This window comes from Meleagris gallopavo, chromosome 1 (genome assembly GCF_905368555.1).
Source record: "Meleagris gallopavo chromosome 1, MGAL_WU_HG_1.1, whole genome shotgun sequence".
In the NCBI taxonomy this organism is placed as follows: Eukaryota; Metazoa; Chordata; class Aves; order Galliformes; family Phasianidae; genus Meleagris; species Meleagris gallopavo.
In genome coordinates this window covers 113,732,060-113,755,536 of record NC_139404.1, presented here as the reverse complement: position 1 = coordinate 113,755,536, position 23,477 = coordinate 113,732,060, and the positions used below count along the sequence as shown (strand labels likewise).

General features: G+C 39.1%; 1 protein-coding gene across 5 annotated transcripts in view; it reads right to left on the bottom strand.

Moving 5' to 3' along the window:
* TAB3 (TGF-beta activated kinase 1 (MAP3K7) binding protein 3) overlaps positions 1-22,873 on the bottom strand; it is a 40,431-nt gene extending 17,558 nt beyond the window's left edge. For 4 of the 5 annotated variants that reach the window (XM_085210355.1, XM_085210366.1, XM_085210375.1 and 1 more), the window contains exons 1-2: positions 22,560-22,872; positions 22-210 (exon numbers count right to left, since the gene is read on the bottom strand). In XM_085210355.1, the coding sequence (XP_085066481.1) occupies positions 22-123 (102 nt within the window). In that variant the 5' untranslated portion in view covers positions 124-210; positions 22,560-22,872. Of the gene's footprint in view, positions 1-21; positions 211-22,559 lie in introns of all 5 variants that reach the window. The other variant, XR_014879920.1, reaches the window with a different exon arrangement.
* Positions 22,874-23,477: the final 604 nt, after the last annotated feature.

Below are 23,477 nucleotides of genomic sequence, written 5' to 3'. Positions count from 1 at the left end.
CTTTAAAACTCTGCACCATACCTGTAGCATGCACTGAGATACCACCCCTTCAGGGATCTCAGGGAAACGTTGTCGGAGATCATGGAGTACCTGCACATCGAGTTGTTGACTGCCCTGAGCCATGCCAGACGGATGATGTTCCAGATTATCAAAAAATGGAAGTCAACAGACCTTCCAATGATTATGATCTTGTGAGGCTTCTGGCATTTTCTATAAGAAAAAAGAATAGATGTTTTTAAGCTACTGCAACAGTTTTCCTTCCTTTCTCCAGTTGCATGTATAAATAAATGATTAGCACTTTCATAGGTTCAGATATAAAGAGAGAGAGAACGGCTTAAACATAATGGTGAGAATCATCATTTCTCAAATTCCAATCACAAAACACTTAACACAGCACAGGTTTGCCGACATCACATTTCACTGAAATGTGCTGGCTCAGGTCTTTGTACAGTTCCCTTGCAGTACCACACAGACATGACTTAAATTAATCTGACCTGTACAAAACAGAACTGTTACAAATTTATTCCCAGTGAAAATCTGGAGAGGCTGCAGAACATCTGAGGTCACAAAGCATGCATGCCTTTGTTCTTTACAACAGGTCAGAAAAAACAGGCTGAAAAATTAAGTAGCATAATAATCCAAAAATATTTTTTTAGTGATGGGACTTAAACACTTCTACATCGCTACAAATTTAAAGAGTTGGGAGCATTTTTTGCAAAACACAACAGGAGTTAAACATAATTCAGTAAGTCCTTTTTAGGACTATGATAATCCATTTAAGTTTTTTTGTAAAGCAGTTACTATATTAATTACTAACACAATTAGTGACAAAAGCCAACCTCTTTCTTTTTTAGGATTCTCGTACTGTAAAGCAAAAAGATACCATTTGAACTTCAATACCAAAGGAAGGCAAAAACCATCTGAGTCAGTAAATGCTTTTCTCACTCATGGCTCACCATCACAGAAGCAATCAGATAGCTAAAGTCAGAAACATATGTCCACCTTTACATAATAATTCCCAACAGTTCCCTGCATCTCTCCTAAGAAAGCCTCACAAGCAAGAAGATAAAACATACATCTTCATAGAAATACAGAATGTCAGGTTCAGGGTAAAAATACCTTTTTTGGGGTGGGGGGGAGAGGGTGTTCCTGTGTTGAAAAGGAGCAAAACAGCATTAGGAACATGAAATAGAAGCCCACTCCACCTTCAGCTAGTATGTACATCAACAGCTAAATGACATTATCATTTACTAAACAACACACATGGTTGGGCTGCTGTTATATCCAATCCATCCTAGTATCCAGTGTTACACCTGTTACATCACACATTTCCAGTTTGAAAAACAGTGAGATATCTCAATTTCTTGTTGATTTAAGATACACTGCAATAAACCTACACTGTATAATCAGAGCATCAGGTCTCTCTTCAAGTGCAAAAGCAAGTGGAGCTGAGAGCCAATAGCTCACATCACGGTGCAGACAATGGAACTAAGACAGCAATGGACACAACAAGCCACTGCTGAGTCGCAAGAGATTAGAAAAGCAAATCTCCAAAGCTTTGCCTTTATGGCAAGCACAGACTGGGAACACGCTGAGGTACACTACATTACCAGCCTTGTAATTACCAAAAGTTCACAGAGCAGTTCAAAAGACGCAATGAAAGCAAATCACTTCACCTACAACTTCCAAAAGTACGTTGAGATACTCAAATCCTAGCAATGTGAATTTACTTTCAGCTATGTACATAGCAGTTACAACAGCAATGACACCAAAGGACACTGCTGTAGAACTGGCCCTGCTGTGGTAAGACATAGATGACCTTGGCAGCCAAAAGTAAAAACTGGGGATCTTGCAAAGCACCATTCCTATCCTACACAATTCCACCAATCAGTTTTTAACACATTTTATATGATCAAGTTGTAGGCACAGGAAGACAGTATCTTAATCTTTTTCCCTGAAGCAAGTTGTGTATCTTATAAGCTGAGAAAATGAACTGAAGTCCACAGTTCCGTCAGTCAACTGATGCCTCTCCTCTGAAAGAGGGAATGAAAAAAAAAAACAAAAACATTTCCAGTCCCATTACATCCTGCGACGTGTTCAAAATACATTTAGAAGGAGACCTATATTACTACTGTTATAAACTAAATCACCTAAAATAAAAATAAATGAAACGTCACTAATGAGATCCAATTGCAAAATAGATTAGGTATATGCACACAGTGTTAAAGTTTATAAATTATGTGATGGCCAGCACTTACAATGCAATTGCACTGCACAGCTCCAATATGTGTAGCAATTGAAATCATGACTGTGTGAAATTCCAAAAAAAGGTTATCTGAGACAGTTTCTCAGGCAGGACTCATCAGTTTAAAATGAATTGTTTCAAGGTTTGGAATAGCAGTTGGGCCTTGAAGAAAACCACATCCAAACCAAAACACAATAGCGAACAAACCAGTTTATTAAAAATTAAAGTTTGTTTTGCCCGTGATGCTAACCATTGAGTGATCTTCCTGTCCTTACCCCAACCCACAAGCTGCTCCACTGTATTCTCTCCTCACTCCTGGGGAGTGACAGAGCAGCAGGGTGGGCAGATGGCATGCAGCCCTTCAACTCACCACAGTTTGTTAAATGGAAAGAAGTTCTGAGCATGTGTTATGTATCACATTCCCTCTTCTTGAGATGATTTCAACCTGTGAGATAATTTCAAACCACGTTTCTCTGTTTGGTCGTGATAAATGAAGAACAGTTCTTGAAATTACTTTTGTGGTTGCATTTTCCTTACTTATTTTATTCCATCTTAAGAAAAAAAAAAAATCAACCAACCTTGCTCTAATCTGAAATGCTTTTTAGAGGAACTCAGTATTCTTAACCCTAACACACACGAAAAAATAGGATTATTAGACTTAATCTACATGAAAGCAGTATATTACTAAAGTACACTGCAAGCTTCTAGCACATAGAGTGCTTAGGAATAAAAAAATATATATATTTAATATAGATAAAAGCACTTATAACTGGAAACAATAGCTGCTTATAAAAAACATCTACATTCTTGTTTCATGACTATTTCTTTCTAGCTGCCTAAATTCAAGATGTCTGATGTATAGAAATAAACCTGCCCAAAAGTCATCCAGGTACTGAACTGTGGCGATCACCATCAACAGGTTCAGTGCATAACAGATTTCCTAAATCATCCATCATTTCCAACACTGAGAGACTTATGCTCCATTATCATAAACAAAGATATTTAAGGTGCATTAAAGAGATTAACCTACTTACTAGAAGTTTCTTTATTAAAACCTAAGTCAGAAGAAAGATGGTGAAGACTTCCCAGGTGAAAAACTTCCAACACCTTGTAATAGTAAAACATCACCATCTTCAGCATTCAAATTCAGCATCTAATGCAAGGCATTTTTTATTATTTGGGAATAAAAAACATGGGCAAGTTCCCAGAAACTGTGTTACTAGTAAAGAATTGTAAAGCTTTTATTTGCAGATGCATAAGTAAATTGAAAACTATTCAGTGAATTACACATTTGTTACAGTTTCTTGAAAGAAGTTACCCTACATGCAAAATGCTTAGTGATAGATATCAACTTAGCTTCCAGAATAGATATAGGCAAATCACTGGGACTCCAGAGTCATCTGCAGCTTTGGTTACCATCCTCTAAGTTTGCCAAGATTTACTGTTTATGAGACAGCATGAAAAAGCAGTGAGATCAGTCCCACTGCACTACGTTACAACTCATCCACGACAGCTTTCTGACCATACTGGAATTAGAGAACACGGTTGTGGTGCTGCAAGACAGCTGACTGGCAGCTCAGCTCAGAAGGTACACTATAAGCAAGAGGTCAGAACCAAAGAAACTCTGCTTCCAACTCCAAGTCATCACCCTTTGGTCCTCTCAATATTATTCTGCACAACAAGTCTTTCTGAAAATGACAAAGGAGCAACTGATCACAGGCGGCCAGCTCTGTACTACTGCTGTGATTATACTTTCTTCATCTCTGTTACCCCATTGGTTACCTGCTTCCAAAAGCTAGAATACTCTCCAGACACTGCATGCCAATAGTAAATCATGAGAAGACAAGAAAGGAATTAGCTCAGCTGACAGATTTAGAAAGCAGTGAATTAGACAAGAAATTAATACATCTTAGTTTTTACCTAACAAATTAATGGTGTTAACAAACAAATGTGGCTTTGGCAAGTGAATTCTACAACGGTATGTAATCACATCCGTATTCCACTTCTGTATTTCAATATTCAAGCAGATGCTGAGGTACGTAATTATAATTGAGTGGTGCTTCCAACAATGACACACTATAGAAAAGCTGTCAAGTAGCAACAATTTTTTTTTTTCCAATAAGTAACACACTTTGCATAAGTAAAGGCCATAAAGTTTTAAGATCATTCAAACCGAGTTTCTTTACATCAAGGATCAACATTACAAAAATATGTATTTATTTTAACAGCATCCATTCCACACATACCTACAGTTCAATAGGCATGTATACAGAATTATAGCCTTGTAAACATGCCTGGCATGTGACCCAGCTGCAAATGCAATCACGTAATCACACCTCTAATCCTTGAGCAGCCTCTGGAAGCACAGTTATCTTAAAATCAAAAATGTTTGCAGAAGAATATTAAACTGACTATAAATGGTTTAAAGTCATCATACTATACTGGTACGAGGAATAATAAAACAAACAATTTTGTACACTCAATTTCCATTTAACTATCCTAATAAACTAAAACAAATAACCCATCCCACAGCTGTCACCAATCTAGCTAAGCAAGACAAGTACTTTTATGGCAATTGACAACTGTGAAGATTTACTAGCTTAAATATCTCAAAGTCTCAAAATGTAAAATCTAAACTATTACAGCACTACCAAGATAGCAATTTTTCCTGTCCAGGCACAAAGTCACATTGTTAAACCATACTGCATCACAAAAGCCAAGAATTACTTTTCCCCACAATAGTCCAGCTAAAATAATTTTTAGGATTACATATGTCTAAGAATTTCTCCCACGTCTCACAAATCACAATGATCATTAGTTGCTTTTTTTTTTTTTTTTTTAAAAACAGTATGGGACATCACAGCTTTTGGAGTATTTTGCTTTATGGCCTGGAAGCAGAGCTGGAAATAAATATAATGCACAACTTCAAGACATTTCATCTTCAAGACAGTTCATGCAGATGTATTAAGCTCAACAAAGCAAAAGAAAAGTAGTCTGTTTAAAGCTGAGCTCAGCGGCTGTCACTTGATCTGAAGTGACTGGCTAAGTTACTAAAACCACAACTGAGTAGTTTGGCAAGCTGTCTTATGAACATTCATGCACTTGTATAAAAGAAGATTAACAGATTCAAAAACTCCTGGATAACAGGAAGGCAGTGGGAAATACAAAGGAGTATATAGCAAACTAAAACTAAAAATAGAGCTGACGAATTGCTGACCAATTGGTTTCTTACACTATGGTAGAGTTGTGCAAGTTCACCTGCCACTTCTTGGTTGCATTTCCTTGTGCAGTTACACACGTGTCACCTGATGGTCTGTCTACAACAGTCACGCATACCAAGATGGAACATAACTCATTAAAGCAAGCACGACAACAGTACTGCTAGCTCACATTGATGAAACAGGAGTAGAAAACAATGAAGACATTCCTTCTCTGTTTCTTTCTTCTTTTGCTTAAATTTAGGCAATGATCAATTGAAAACAATTTTAACAGTTTCTGTAGATGAGGAACACAGAAATACAATGTGGCTTGTCTTCATCGCACAAAAGGCAACATACAATCTCAAGGCAGGAGAAACTAGGATAGAGGAGATCCTTTATACACAGCAGTGAGACTGCCAGGAAATAGGACTAAAGCATAAGGCATGGACAAGCATGTTAACAACATCTGTTGCTAGAAAAAAGATCAGGAGCTATAATCAATGCTATTTCCTTTTAGATATATGTCTTGTGCTGCTCTGTGCACTTTGGTATTTGCTTTGCTTTTATTTGCTCTTTATTATGGTCTGTCATCCTTGCAAACCACCAGATAACAGCAGTCCATTTAGATGCTATCTACTGTTCTTCCTCTTCCACCTCCCATCCAAGGCATTAAAAAAAAAAAAAAAAACCTGCCATGGTGTTTGCAACAAAGAAACAAAACCAACAGGCACCACACTGTGAAGTGAAAAAGGACTTAGTTTGTAGAAAAAAGTATTTCCTATGAAGATCCAACAGTTTCAAAACAAGTCACAAGCTATTTTATGGCCTTGCTCACAATCAATTTCTGTCCTGTAAGGCAGCATCAATTTCCAACAACTGGAGAACTTACTTGTTCCACCGTTTTGGAAAGAAAAGCAGTAAAAAAATCTCTCTATATACAAGTTGAATCTCCACAAAGTGGAGTATACTTATTGGTACTCCACAGAACATTACAGCAGGAGATACTAAAAACTGAATGATAATGAGAAGTCTGCAGAACTGTTAAAGTGATACTCCTTTTAGCAAGCGTCCTTTAAGCAAGCATCTTGGCTACTAATTCTATTAACAACTAAGTATTACTAAATGCTTTATTGGATATCTACGGTTCTCTTGCTCCACTAAGCAACTGGATACAGCTCTCACTACATGACATGACAGCAAATTCTCAATGCACTGATAAAGTTAGGAATGGTACTACCAAGTAGCAAGTACTAAGTTCCCAGAAGCGTTCTGCAGGATATCAGGTGAAACTAAAAGCTGTAAGCACAACTGAGCTTGTATGCCAAAAAGATAATCTTGACCATAATTATGACATTAGTACCAAAAGCCATGAGGACGATGAACTGACAATCTTGCCAGGAAATATCACCTGTGATTATCGACTGAATATTTGTGAACTACAGGCTGGCTGTGGCTGAAAAAAACCTTGAGGTAAACCAGTTCACAGATTTCCTAATTCACAAACTCCAAACGTTAGCCCTGCTAAAAGCAGTTTGATAATGCTGCATATATGCGTGGTTACATCCTACTTCGAGAGTCAAAATGAGTCAGAAAGGATATATATTCCCTTAAGAGAATACATTAAATCAAACATGTACTAAGAAGAATGGAAAAAAGCGTATTACAAATCCATGGCTTCACTGAAGTAGCTTGCTATTCCTACTTCCAAGTTTAACAGCTACTAAAAGTTTATACTAGAGAGAAACTTTGCCAGAAAAAATACTGGAACATTGGTTAATACACAATTACTCCAGAAAGTGAGCCTTCTTCTCAAAAGTGACATTAAATTTTCTCACAGAATATATGTTGGAGTACTGCAATAGAGGGAGAATTATCCACAGCTTACCAATTTGACTCTATCCAGCATTTCTGTCAACCAGAGGAATTTAATGCTGTTCCAGCCAAAGAGATGCTCAACAGCTCCTACACAGGACAAGTGATTTTCAGCATCAACTCTTGCTCCTGCACCCTGCCATCCATCACAAATGGATGGCCACACTGAATTCGCTTGTAAGATATTCTGAGTGGGCTTTGATGTAAGATGCACTTACATCTGTCAAAATACAAGGAGATCTCCTCCAAGACTTCCACAAAATGAAAACTGTTCTTTCTGCAGGAGCTCATAGTAAGCATTCACTGAAGCCAGAGGTTTCAAGAAGATTGAAGACAACAGCCACAATTGAAAAATATCGATGTGTAACTTTGTCACAAAAAAAAAAAGTGATCAGACTTAACCACATTCAGAAATCAAATGCTTAACATGCAAATTGATATTCAAACAATAAACCTAAATGCCTCATTCCTCTACACCTTCCTCACCCTCCTTCCTACTAAAACATTTGCTCTGCTCTACGTAAATGAGTTGCTATCAATAAATCTGAAAGAAGCGATTGTCCATTTGCAGAGTAAAAGCAGCAGCATCAGGTCAGTTGTCTGAGACTCATTTTAGTTCCACAAAGGGACACGGCTGCACTTCATGCATTCAGTGGTATAGTGTCAGTTATTTATTTGGGTGGCCCGCAGTAAAAAACTTCACAATGAAGTTAAGATTTCAGCCATTTTCTCTTCTTTCTACCTTAAAAAAGTTCTAAGTCAACTGTTTCACCTAAATCATCAGCTTTACTGCTTCTGAAATAGCCATAATAAAATTCTGACAGAGGTAATAGCAAGAACATCATAAACTACAGTTAAAAACAACCAGATGAGCAGAAGTCTTTTGTATCCCAGAGGTTTCTATATGAAAAAACTTGAATATATTCTGTGTTAAGTACACCAGCTGAACTCAAAGACTATTCTGTTGAAAACTGCATATATAAGAACACTACAGGATACAATGCAGACAATTTTTTTTTTTTTTAACAGCACTGGCCTCAAACTTTTTTATTCCACCACGCCACAAAGAAACTGATTGAAAAACACGTTTATACTTGTGAAGAATATTCCTTTTTATGCAAAGATAAAACAAGATACTAACTAGCATTAATTTCAACTTAAATGAGCTGTCTTATAATCAGCTCGTGTAACTGACAATGATGTCAAGAGCAACATCTATTATAAAGGCTGCCTGTATGCTGTATTTACTAGAACTTTTATACCCAGAGGAGCAGTTAAAAGACTACAAAGCAGAAAAAGTGCTACAAACACCAATGGAATGCTGTTTCAGGCCTGCCTGCTGCTAGCCTTGTCTCACTCTGGCCACTTGAAACTAGAAGAAAACCTTAGATTAGAAAAATACGTAGTCAAGTGAGAAGATAAGAAAATCTCCTTTCAGGATCCACAACAAACACATGCTAATGGAGGATATGACTCTACACAGAGGAAACAGAGGAGGGAAGTGGAGAAGTACACACAAAAAGGAACAAGAAATAAGACAGAAATAGGGAGGGAACAGACAAAGAAAAAACAAGGAAGAGAAGGGGCAATGCGGAGCAGCTCAAAGATTAACAACTGCAGAGAAACGTGAACCAAACACTCTCTAATCACCAGAAAACTTAAATGTCCATTTATGAAGTTTTTAATTAAGCTTCCACCTCCCAAAAGCAGGAATTTCTTTGACACATCTAATTGCTACAAAGTACAGTGGAGAAGTTGCACAGCATGCCTGTCTTTTGCATCATTGCAGAAGAACTGGGTAAGAAACCATAAGACTTTGACCGTTCAGTGATACACCCAGGCAACTCTTCGCATGAATACCCTCAAAGTGTCACAAAGAGAGGCTATGCCAGAGATTGCATAATATGTAGCACTGCATTAATTATATTTACCTATTAATTTTCATTTTTGTGTGATTATAATACAATAGTAAGTATAAGCATATGTATAGATATGATTATAAATACACACGTATAGGAACGCAGATGCCTGAGCGTGTGTTGCAGATGAGGACCTGCTCTACCCAATTTTCTAGTGAAACTGAAAAGACACCTTAAAATAAGTCTTACACCATTTATATGACTAAATAGATAGAACCAGATGTTGTACCAATGTCATATAAAACTCCAGATCAAACTTTTTAAAAAATGTCTGTATACAGAGATATCTCCCCAGAAAGTCCGTTGGGGTATAAGCTGAGATAATTTTCATCTTAAGATAACAGATGAATGTTAGCAGAAAAAAACCCTCACAGAAAAAAAAAATAGTCTTGCACAAGCAAAAATCTAATACTAAGGCACTCCTTTTTCATCCCTTCACTAAAACAGAAGTTTCATTCTACCTCCTCTTCAGCCTTTTCTACAATGAATATTAAAAAGATACAAATAAGTCTAGTGGATGGAAAGCTTTAAGAGTTTTTCTAAGCAAGTTCTATATCCCAGCTATCAGAGAGGGAAATCTTGGTAGTACAGGATAACGTTTGACTAATCAACACCCAGATAGAGCTGTAGGTGCCCTATTTGTGGAACTGCTTCAGTGGCAAACCTCTGTAAGGAAATCTAGATACTTGAGACACTCTTGTTCCCTAATCACAGGTCATAAACAGGAAAACCAATATAGATAATGGAAAGATCAGATCTTGAATAGAATTGTTCATCTTAAAGCACTAACGCATCCCTGCCAAAATTACTGTACAGCTTCAAAGGACTTGAACAGTATCCAACAGCTTTCCATAGTTCAAGCTTTGGAGCATCCTCCTCCATACAAAGAGACGGGCACTAAATCAGGTGTTTTAATATAAAAAAAAAAAAAGGCATGCTGAGAGACACAGATGGCAGCAATAAAAGGACAGCAACCAATGCTGAACTTTTCCCTAAATGATATTTCCCATTTCTCATTGTAAATAACTTTCCCATTCAATTTCCTATCGTAAATAACTTTTGGGCTTTCCTGTGTACTCCAGTCAGAGCATAGGTTTGGAAACCAATTTTTCTGACATTTCAATAGCCTCTGTATTAGAAACTTTATGAATTTCAGTCACTCTGCTACATATCAGCATGAAGAGATTCTAAAGACCATGCTTGGCCTCTCATTTAAAACACGTTATGACTATGGTGGGTTAAGAAAATCTATATTTGCAGTACAGTTTGATTATTCACTGACATTGTATGCAAAGACAGGTAGTTAGTAGTCAGGCCACGTTTGTTTCTGTTGGGCTGGTACCAGGCCAGAAAATTTCAGAGCCAGAAGATAAGATTAACACAATTCCTGGCTGAGGCACGCATGACTTTTTTTGAATAGCTGAGTATAAAAAGGCCAATTATGTGATGATACAGCTTGAGTCTTCTACCTGTAATCATGAGTTTTACCAAGAAAATGTTAATCAAATGTCGCTCTATACATCTGGGCTTATAGGAGAAAATTAAAAGGAAAGAAGTCCTTTCCTAGTAGCCAGTCTTTCAGCAGTTGACTTCGCATGGCTGTCTGATGGCAAAAGTTATGAGCAAATTTCACTTTCATCAAGCTACAGGAACAAATCTGAATACAAGATAAATGGATAAAGTGCATTTTCTGAAACTCCCAGGAGTAGTAAAATAAGTAACTTTTCAGGATAGTCTGCATTCATAATTTCAGTTTTTATAACATCTTACATCTATTTTACACCAAAAATATTCTTCCAAATGTGAGTTAAACGTGCATGTTAAACACTTAAAGCAATCAGTACATCTCTAAAGCTAGACTGTTTTCATGCTGATTTTCCCTACTGTACTCCAATAAGGCTGGTAGGATAAACTGCTCTGATTTCATTTCCCTTTGAGGAAGCTATCCTTATAATCCTGCTTTAGAGAAAGAAAGAAAAAAAGGGGGGGACGAGGGATATTCAAAGACAGTTCAAAGTTAAAATTGTTACTAACTCATTCTATTCTTCAAGATGTTTAGACTATTTCACTTTGCTACAACAAGACGGTGTGTCCAGCATCTCAAGTTAGGCGTGTTCTCTAAATGCAACACTTGTTTCTGTTATGTTAGACCTCTCCTTTCTTCCGTGTTAGGTTGGCAGATAACTTGATAAAACAATACCAAAAGAACTGCTTGAAACATTCCTTACACTACCCTAAAATTTGTGCTGTGCTCAGTGCTATTCACTGTTGGAAGATTACCAGAATGAAACAGATAACCAGTAGTTTGAGTAGTTGCAGATGCAAGCAATAAGAGCTTAAGTCTTTCACTTGGTATGGTTTAGTGATTTCTTCACTTAAATGCTGCAGCAAAGAAGGAAACCCAGTGTCTAAGTAGTTCTTTAACCAACTGCAGCAAAGAAGGAAACCCAGTGTCTAAGTAGTTCTTTAACCAACCTCCCTATTTCTTTACTTTTCAAAAGTGGCAGCATGCATGTTCTCCAGAGCAAAACAACATGGAACATATCCAGCTGTTTACTCAGATCCAAAAAATTTGAATCTGAAAGCCAGGTCTCTTGGTCTAACTCCCTGGAGTCTTAGAAAAGCATCATTTGCTGAGGACACAGATGAAAAAACATCAGTGTCATAACTGCCCGCAAGACTGTGTAGTCCCATGTACAGCAGAAGCCTAAGCATCAGGAAAATCTAAGGTTTCAAATAATTTGCAGTCACCTCTCATCAGCCAAACACACTGCCACCAGTATTCCCCTGCAGCCAAGAACCAACAGACAACGTCTACCACAGAAACAAGCAGCATGAATCACATAATTGCTGGGGTTGAAAGGTCACCTAGTTCCAATCCCACTGCTGCGGGCAGGGCTACCACTCTCTAGAGATCAGGCTGCCCAGGGCCCCATCCAACCCAGCCTTGAACTTCCAGGGATGGGGCACCCACAGCTTCTCAGAACAACCTGTTCTACTGCCTCACCACCTGCAGGGTAAAGAATTTCCACCCCATGTCTAACCTAAACCTGCTTTCTTTTAGCTCGCCACCATGTATCTCATCCCATCACTTGCACATTTGCAGATTTCAGAAGCAAAAGAGCTGAAAAAGCAAAAATACGTAAAATTAACATAACCTACTGTTTTGATTCTGAAATCATAGCATGAATAATCACGCCCCCTACTTAACCAAACAGGCCCAGTGACTTCTTCAGACTTCAGACACTCATGGCTCACTAATTCTCTATTATGTGAACAGCTTATCCTTCTTACTATATATTTTGCCAGATTTTCAAGTTAATTCAACAGATTTCACAGTCATTTTGAAATTTAACAAAGAAAATAAGCTGAACTCTTTGTACATACATGCCCAAATACAGGATAGCAGTTACTTTGCCTGATAATTGTCATGTTTCCACAACCAATCACACACTTCAATCAGAACAATTTTCCACATACTTAAAAACTAGAGAAAAAAAAAAAATTCTAGTGAGTCACTGCCCTAACAATCAACACACTTCTAAATATGCATTAGAGTAAAGACTTTCTTCATGCAGTTACATGCACTCAGATCAACTGATTCAAAAACCAAAAAACCAAAAAACCAACCAGTACATACAAAGAAAGGCTCAAACACCATACCATGAACTATTCCTTTATATCAAAATATTTACTACATAACAGCTGTCAAAAATTGAACACTGTCAAGAATCATAACATGCGTTTTTGAATTGGAGTCAGGATGAGAATTTTTAATAACATGAATAATTTTAATAACATAATACAGCAAATGACTATTAAGATTCAAATGATTACCTCTGACTTTCAAATGAAAGGAATACTGAACATCCAAATGTTTTTATTTTCTCTGTAGCATAGGTTATCAAAACTGAGAACAAAAAATGAACAAACAAGCAAACAGCAAAAACCCAAGAAAAATCCCAGAAAAGGAGATGGGTTTCTGCTGTTACTGAACTCTGGAAACATTAAATCATACAATCATAGAATGGCCTGGGTTGAAAAGGACCACAATGATCATCTAGTTTCAACGCTCCTGCTACGTGCAGAGTCACCAACCACCAGACCAGGCTGCCCAGAGCCACATCCAGCCTGGCCTTGAATGCCTCCAGAGATGGGGCATCCACAACCTCCAATAACTTCAAAACAATATTTAATTTGAGGAATTCAATTTTGGAGTGAAAAAATCCTTTGTATTTATCAGCAAGTATTTATTAGCATAAAATACTATAGCACAAACCAACAACTGAATTAGATGCTTGCACAAGAGCCAACTATCACATAGGAAGTCTGGTCTACTGTTTCATAACAACTTTAATACAACAATTCTGGAAAGAAAATTTGCTTCTCCTTTTTCCCGTATGCCTGCTCCTCCCAATGCACAAGAACAGATTTTGAAGATCAAATAGTGAACTGATTATTAGATTACTAAAGCAAAGTTTTTATTTACAAACACCAAACACTACGTGGATCAGCTCCTTCATTCATCTCAAAAGCACATGAAATCTTGTGCAAGAATAGATAGAAAACACTGGGCCAGAGGCAGGTGGAGGGTGAGAAGGCAGACCAAAGCAGTCATAAGGAGATCTGGCCAGGAGTATCTCAGAAGCAGACTCCTCCTTTAGGTAAGACAGAAAGCAGGGCAACAGATGAGACTATTTCGTTCTTAGATCAGCAAAAGCCACACTCGTAGCTCACGCTCTCACTCCTTGTAGCAGCTTTCTGTCTGTTTGGGATAGTCACCTCACAGTTGCTGTAGGTTTGAAGAGACTGATGTGACTGACTGGTTATACTAGTGTTTTAGAGACAAAAGAAAACTGATAACTAGAAATCTTATTTACAAGGCTAAGCGATAGAGCAGCCAGTATCCTGTGACATCCAAATGACCTACATGCAGCCAAGCCAGGAAGCCAAGCTTGCAGAGGGACTGATTGCTTCCAGCTCCCTGAAAACTTTCTGTTCCGAGTGATCACTTTCTTTTGTTTGAAAGAATCAGGAAGAGGTCTTAGCTTGATTTTTATTGTAGTCATAGCTATCTGCCCAGGTAAGTTGAGAAGGAAGTAATCAAGAATCACAGAACGGAAGATAATTTACACAGAGGGACAAACTGTACAAACTATCTTTATATTGCTGGGAAAAAGTCAGTATTTTTATGAGATACACAGAAGTTAAATGAGTCTAATCTAGAGTCTTGAAAGAATTAAACACCTAAAAGCATGTTTGCAAAGCTCACATATTACTGCTAAAAAGGTACTCAATAGCAAATGTTAAAATTACCTTAAAATATTCAGGAATTATCCATCACGTCTAACATATTTCATAAAATCACATATGCTATAATCTGTTGTAATTCAATCTTCAAGTTTGCAACTTAGTAAGCTCATTTCATGTTTAAGCATTATTTTTTTTCCATAGTCACCGACTCAAATAACATCCACAGGAACATTAGCTGAACACTGTTTAATACAATTGCAATTCCACTGTTTTACTATTTTCTTAAGATACTGCTGAAATAACCACAACAATTGCAACAAATGAATTGCCATTCTGTGATGTTGTATGCACACACCAACAAGGATATTCTAACTAGATAACATAAGGCCATCACTACTTGCGAACAAATAACCAAAAGCATCATGGTCAGTTTTCTGATTGCCTGCAATCTCTTAGAGTTTAATAATAATTAAGATTATTTACAATTATATAATGTTTACATAATTCACATATTTTACAATACTTAAAAATGATTTGCCCAACATTTAACATTGGAAAAAAAAAAAAGATTCCAGATAAAAAAAAAAAAAAAACCCAAACAACCCAACAACAACAACAAAATAAACAGGAAAAGAGACTAAAAGTCTCTTTGCGAGTCTACATGCATTCCTCCTCCAACCAAAGCATGTGGAATTCTCATTTTCTGAGCAGACTAAATAGCCTGTGCCATAAATAGTTTCACTTAAAAATGAGTGCAGCTTACGTAAGCATGTGGCACTCACCATAAGCATTTTTACTGATAGCAAAAACACTGGCCAAAAAAAAAAAAATATATAAACATAGTTCAGAAAATAGCATCTAAAAATTAACTCAAAATACCAGGGGGATTTACTATAAACTGCTACTGACAAATCTTAAACAAATACTCTGCAAATGGACAAGAGGATACAATTATCAAATCTACACCAACGATCACGCTCAAGCAAATTTATTCCGAGTAGCCCCAAAACAGAAATTTGCCACTGATAGGAAAGAACAGTTTTCATTGTTAAGACATGTCTGTACTCCCTGGATCTTACATCCTACCACATAATGAGAGAATAAGACCAAGAAATAATAAAATGTTCGAGTCAGAACTTCTTTTCTTTCCTCCTCAAAGACCATGATAAATACTTAAATCTTTTCTTTCTATTGCATTCTATCAATTCTTTCATACCTTTCAGAAACTATGAGATATTAAGGCAATTCTTTAGACTTCTTTACAAAACAAACTAAAAAAAAAAAAAAAAAAGAAAAAGGACTAAAAATATCATGTAGACTTTAACAGGAATGCAGTGGAGGGGGAAAGAAAATCTTATTTAGTTTTGTTTTAAATAGAATTTTTGCAAGATAAGAGTTGCAAATTCTTTTGATACTTTTCTGTCAGTTCCTTAACACCACTGTCCCTCCATCCAGTTCTTACAAATATTAAGTCCATAAACAGCAATCCCCATGGGGACTGTTTCAGTGCATACAAGACTAGTAATTAAAAAATAAAATAGAAAAGCTTTTTCTCTCAGTCCTGAAAAAGAAATAAGCATGCAGAAAGTTCCCTTTGAGAAAAAACTAATTACTTAAAATATGAGAAAAGTAGGAGCATTTCTGCTATCTTCTCAGTTGCTTCCAAGAGGGGAAATCATCCATCAGACTTAACAACCTGGCCAATTATGCTAACTAATTCTTGACCTCCTGCTAACAGCCATTCATGAGAACAAACTGCACCAGGACTTCTGCAAATGAAGAGCAGAGGCCTCAGTTGCACACATACCACAAGCTGCCATCTCCCTGCCTAGATCACAGCTTGGGTAACATATGCTCTTCTGTGATCTGTCAGGCATTTTTGTTACAACTTTTACAAGAAGCGGTCTCAGTTAGGGAAAAGCACCTTTCAAGTGACTGGGTGGCTCGTCCAGAAACAGAAGTGCTGTTTGTCACTAGCAATGCCTGTGCGGTTGGTTCCAGCGTCTTGCTGAGCAACGACAGGAAAGACAGTGATCACTGAAAGATCGGTGAAGATCCCTCAATGTCCACATCAGTACAGGGAGATGTTATCCACTCTGTGGTGCTAAAAACCATCAAGGATTGCTCCAAACTTGCCAAGAGCAAGTTTCATTTCTGTAGTTGGTAGACTTGAAGAATTAGTGACTTCTGTAAAGGACAACTTTAACTCCCCCCTCTCATGGAACCCTTCTTCACAGACGAAACACTGGTTTCAACACAGCTTCCCTGACTGTCTGACCCTTTAATTTCTCTCTCTCCTTTTTTCTCCAATATAGTAGAAGGTCACTTCCGAAGACTGATTAAAAAAGAACTGATCTTACTTAGGTCTCTTAGGCCTAAGGCTTTCTTCAGCCTCATTCACCTTAGCTCCCAAATCTAAAAAAGGATTGGCAGGTGGAACATTTACTTGACTCAAAACTTTCTTTAAAGCAAAGGCAGCATTTGCTCTATCTAGCGAGGGCTTCAGAAGCAAAGAGGTAGATTTCATTTTAGAGGGTCACTCTGACATTTTAAAAGTTATTCCACTGCAAAAGATAAGTTAGAGACTTTTTTTCCTCACAGGCCTCTCTTCCTATAAACTGGATACACCAAGAAAGCAAAAGGAAAAAAAAGAAAAAACACAAACACAAAAGGAATTTAGACATGAACAGAGACTCATCTCACTGTCATTACCTGCTAGTGGAACGGGTACACATTGAAGGTTAGTATCTCGAGGACAGAAGTAGAAGAAATTACAAAACTACATACATCAACCCAAAGGAGTTACTCAAAAGCTCATAAACTCAGAACGCATGAAACAGTTTCAGACAAGCAGTGAGATTTGTTTTGAAATTACTGCACAGATCATTACTGCTTATGAAAAAAAAAAAAAACAGAAAAAAAGAAAACTTCTATGACCACTTCTTTCACAGTGTTGTCATAACAGCAGGAAACAAAGCAGAGATCCTCACTAAAATAACAGTTGCCCATCACTGCCCACTTGATAGTGAGCTACAAACACACGCCAATCTACAAAAGCATTAAAATATGTCTTTTTAAAATCCGGGTGTTCTGAGTTCAATTAAAACACACAGCCAACAATCCCCAGGTTACTAAAGTCACATCTGTACACCATCAGATCACCCAGAAACAAAAACCTGCTTTTGTAAAAGTGGCATTTTTGTAAAATTGCTAAGGAGGAAAAAAAAAAAGAGGTTTTAATGCCTTCAAGGCATCAGTGGGAAGAAAGACGATATTTGACATAGAAATGTTAGTTAGTAACAATGTACCCTATTAACCTTTTTTTGAACAACTGTGAAAGAACAGTGAAATTGTACAGAATTACCACTTTGCCTTAACTATATATGTCACTTTTGATCCGATGATAGCGAGAATCACCATTCGATCAGGACGACCTTAAAGAGTTTCAAGAAAGAAAAACAAGCACATTTCAACAGCAACGTTCTAGCACCCAGCCCACAGCTTCTGCAAGCTCATCTTCAAGAACACACATACAAAAAGCAAATTTTAAGTTCCTTTCAAAACTTGCACAAAATCCAGGTAAAGAACAACCCTCTATGCTCTCTTATACTATTATTTATTGCATGCTCAATACAAAATAAAAAAAATGAAGAAAACAAATCCCTGACTCTTTCAAGTGTTAGGAGTAAACATTCATGCTTGAGTAAAGCCAAAGTATACAAGCTCCCCACAGAACAGAAATAATGACACTTGAGGTTTTATACACAGCGTGACAAATTCAATGACACATAAAGAATAAGAGAAGCCTTTCACAAGCTATTTTCAGTAGCCTAAGACATTGTAAACCAGTAAAAATGTCTTTAACAGATGAGACTTCAGGACAAATACCTCCAAATATAACCAAGGAATGGAAAAAGGAAAGCTTAAAGCCACAACCAGATTAAAACACTAGCACGGCTGGGGATCTCTTCATCAAATTTGAATGGTCAACACTGAAAACATTTTAGAACAGTATCCGTATTTTTTCTGCATCATACATGAGACAAAAGCTGATAGTATTAAATATTTTCTTTTTCTAAAAGTATCCTGAACTCAACTACGATTTCACAGAAACCAATCCACTTTTCAAATTAATATCCACTTCAGTGGACATACAATTTCATTTGACTGCAAGCATTTCATTAAAGCATATTGACTGTGGAACATGATTGACTGAATACAATCAGCCAAAAAAAGTTTAAGAAAATACTCTCAATTATCCATCAGCAAGCATACACTAAGTAGCAAAACATGTATACTCCAGCTGTGATAGGCAACTGAACACTGCTAGAGCACAATGACCTTTAACTCTGTAGCTTTACTGTTTGCTTACTGCTTTATACAACCTCTGAAAAGTATGAAAGGAGAATTAATTTTCTTATGAAAGAGTTAGGTCAGGACAGAATCTGGTAACACATTAAAGATGCTTTTCAAATACCATTACTCCAAATTCAGGCCTCGGTAAAATAAAAGCCCACTGGAATCCAAGAACAATTGCTTCTTAAGAACAAAAAGCTGTGCTATAAAAATTTACTGGAGATGAAATTCTTCACTTTGATACTGTAGTGATATGTTGGCTGTTACAAAACAGCACTTGAAGTAGGAGAAACATTTGAAGATGGAGATGCACAAACATTGAAACATTAGGTCCGCTCTGACATGAAACTGAGACTCACCCTGAGTGATCTATATAGTATAATTTATCCTTAAAGAGAAAAAAAGAACAAACATTAAGAACTCCCTGACAATCTTGTTCTGTATGGTTTATGAGCAACACTACAGTTTGTCTCACCATCTTATTACACACTGAATTTTGCCAGATGACTGCAGCTTCTCATGCCAATAAGGAGGTTCAGCATCCAAGAGTCTTCTGGGTACTGATACTACAGTGCCATCTTTTAAGCACTGACTGACACAGCACAGGACTTGCTGACAGATAATGTACCTCCACAGAATAAGAGATCATAGAGGATACTTTGTACCACAAAGCCTCCTACCAAAGCAGCATCAAGTCTAACATCTTATGCCTTAAACTGGAGATGAATTTGAAGATTGCATATTTAATTTGAAAGCTTTTCACATGGGAACTCTGAAGGAGTTCAAGGTTTGGCAGAACCTAAGAAGCTGTTCTGGAAATGTTTTAAATCAACACCTTTAACATTTGCATAAATGACTTTAAACAAATATTTCTGAACTCCCTCTCATCTTTCCATGTAGAAGTTGCTTTCCACGTGCAAACTGCCACTGTGACATTACCACACATGCAATCTCAACAATATGATACTTGGTCTTTCAAAACCAGTTAACATCACCCTTTAGACAATATTTTATTGTATTATGCCTCCACAGAAACAAGTAAATTGAAAATCCACATTACATAGATAACTACCAATTCCCAATTTAGGCTTTGTACCTCCCCGTTTGTGTAAAGAATAATAAGGACAGGAAGACACACTGCAAAACCACAAGTAGCAGATATTTCTACCTTGTAACTTGAAACACCTGCCTACAAAAGCAGTCCAACAGATGTTTCTGAAAAAATCTGAGGCTATATACAACTCTCTCTTAGTTTCAGCTTGTCACCTGTCATTCAAATGCAACAAATAAAGTCTTTCTCTGTAGATATATTTACTTACATTTATGCGTGTAGAGACAACTACATACACAACAGACACTGCACTTACTTCAGCTCACAGTAGTGGAAAGAGTGTTATGCAGACACTCCTAGAGCAAAATGTGTCATGCTATAGTAGAGTTGGATGACTAAGCAGACATGATAGAAATATGCAAATCTGCATCCAACCAAGAATATTTTTGGGGCTACGTATCCTATTTCAAATACACACTATAAATCATTACAACATCAAAATTAGGAGAAAGCATTTACAGCTTAGCTCAACCAAAAACTTACTTTTGTTTCAGATCTACGTAGCTTTCGAGAGGTGACAGAGGCAAGCTCTTACCACGCAACATTAAGAACTGTGTATTATCCTTTTGGAAGAATGCAAAAGAATCATTTACAATTAGAAACGGTTACTCCTCTGCCACTCAGTGGCATCAGATAGGCATCAGCACAGACATACTGCAAAAACTAGGTGGAAAAGAAGGTAGGTTTTCACAACAGCTATTCAACTTGTCTTTCTCACGGTGATGACTAACAAAGAGCCTCAATGAGATCTAGGAAAGAAGAAAAAATGGACACAGACCTCACAATATCCTCTTCACGTTTATATGCAGTCACCTACATGAAAAGTTATGATTGAGCCAGATGAAAATAAATCCCAAAAGTGTAGTCAACTTACAGAGTGCATCTATCACTCTTATCCATCTCATTGTGCTTAAGACAAAAGATTTAAGATTAAACACAGACAAATGCTGGTTGCATAATCCTTTACTAACACGCGTAAAAAATGATACATTTTATAGAGGAAATGAGACATCCTATACACACTTCGTTAAATTATTCTTTACACCGCTGCCCTCAGCCAACACAAATTCATAGGGCAGGACAAAGGGCTGACTTTAAAAAGTGTTGTGAAATACTTAATTTTCAAGAACGCTGTTCCTCTCTCATGGCTAAGAGGAAATGAATTTGACATTTCTTCTTTTTACATGAAATATGCTAACACACAATATGCATGGACAAGGGGCAGAAGATAGCAGTGCTCTTCTCATGAGTCTGGAAGAAAAAAAAAATAAAAATATCAAAGCTATCCAAGCAGTTATTGACCTCTGATCACTCAGGCTTTCCTGGTAAGTTTTACACATATTTCTATTAAGTCCTCTGAGAACAGTCCCAATCAAGCGAATCTGTTACAAGCCCACAAATGAACACTTACTACTCAATTTCAATCACAGTAGATATCAGCACTAAAAATAATGGGCACCTATCAGCACACCAACAAGGCTGGTCAGTCTATCTAATTTTAGTATCTATGTGAAATGGACAAAGAGGGGAAGGAAAACTGCTGCAGACCTCAAGAGAAGACTCTGGACAAAGCATAGAATCATAGAATCATTTATGGTTGAAAAAGACCACTAAGATCATCTAGTCTGACTGTCAACCCATGACCATCATGCTCATTAATTGGTGTCCCTCAGTGCCTTACCTATCCTTTCCCTAAACACCCCCAGGTACAGTTCCCCCACCATCTCCCTTGGCAACCTCTAACAATGCCTCATCACTCTTTCTAAAAAGAAATTTTTCTTCATTTCCAATCTGAACCTCCCCTGGTGCAACTTCAGACCATTACCTCTCATCCTATCAGTCTTCCCAGGGAGAAGAGGCCAACCCACACCTTGCTACAGTCTTCTTTCAGGTGGTTGCAGAGAGTCTCCTCTGAGCCTCCTCTTCTCTACACTGAACAATCCCAGTTCCCTCAACTGCTCACTATTAGACTTGTGCTCACAGCTTCACTGCCCTTCTTTGGACACGCTCCAGGTACTCAACGTCCTTCTTGTAGTGAGTGGCCTAAAACTGCTAAACTGAACACGGTACTCAAGCCGAAGCCTCACCAGTGCTGAGTACAGAGGGACAGTCGCCTCCCTTATCTTGCAGAGTATACCACCATAAGCATAACCATGGCCCTGCTACCTCCAGAGCCAAACCACCACAGCAGCAGCATCATGCTGCAATCAGCTCATCCAAGAGACATCAGCACCCCCTTTTACCCGCGCTCCCATTTATTTACACCCCCTATATCACACCGGGAGCAGCCCACGCAGACCAGGAGCCCCTCCTGGAAGCCGCCCACCCACTCGCCCCGGCACGAAGAGCCCCAAAAACAAAACACAAAGTTCTCCCCGCCGCCTGCGTGGGTGCACGGCAGCCAACGCCGCCACCCACTGCTCCCGACGCCGCGCCCCAGCGGCCCCGACCCGACCTCCCCGTACCCCAATCCAAGCCGAGGGCAGCTGCCCGCTCCGGCCCGCTCTCACCACGTTCCCCGGGCCGGGGCGACGGCGAGACGGCGCGGAGGCCTCGCCCCCGGCCCGTTCTCCAGCCTCCCCTCCCTCCCGACCGTCCCTCACCGTGTTGCGCTGGGAGCTCGGCTCCGGCGGCGGCTGCATGCCCGCCCGGCCCCTCGCTCTGCCCCGGGCCTCCGGGACGGCGGCCGTTGGAGTCGGGACGGCGGCCGTTGGAGGGGGGCGCCCCCCCCGCTCCTACTGCGGGTGTGGGGGCGCTCTCCGGTCTGCGCCGGGTCTCCGAGAAGGGGGGAAGGAAGGGAGAGGGGGAGGGGGCCTGGAGCGCGGCCGTAAAGCGCTTCCGGGATGCGGGCGGCGCCGCACGCTCAGTGCGCGGCGCTGAGGCCGCCGGCCGCGCGGCGGAGGGGAGGGGCCGGGCCCGGTTCCGGCATGGCGCTCGCTCTCGCGAGATTTGGCGGCGCGGGGTCGGGGTTTGAACGCGCGCGGGGAGAAATGGACGCGGGGGTGTGGGGGGTGATTGCTGACCGCGCGGGGTTCCGTCAGTGCTGCAGCCGGCCGTTGTCGCCGTCCTCTATTCACAACCTTAGGGCAGCACGGCGGGAGCTGTAAAAGGACGGTCCTCACCGCAGGGCGGCCTCGTTCACGGCCCCTTTCTAGTCGAAACTAACGGGAGCAGGCACAGAGCTGCGTTGTTTCTCTGGAGAAGCCTCGGGGATTGCAGGGCGAAGCGGTGGAGGGAGCGGGCACGCACCTTGTATTGCCATCACTCGCTGCTCACGTCATCTTCCTTAGGCTTGAGGCCTTGTTCCTGTGTCGGAGGTTGTGTAACGTTAATTACGGAATTCCTGTGTTCTGATTCCTGCGTTGGAAACCAGCCAAATCTGACCAGTGCATTTAGGGGGAGGCAGAAAGCAGAGGAGTAAACAGGATCTCAGTGCAACCGTGCTGTTATCTGAGACCCGTTCTTTCCCTTTGGTTGGACTTCAAGATCCCGAAGTGCACGTTCCTCAGGAAAAAAAAAAA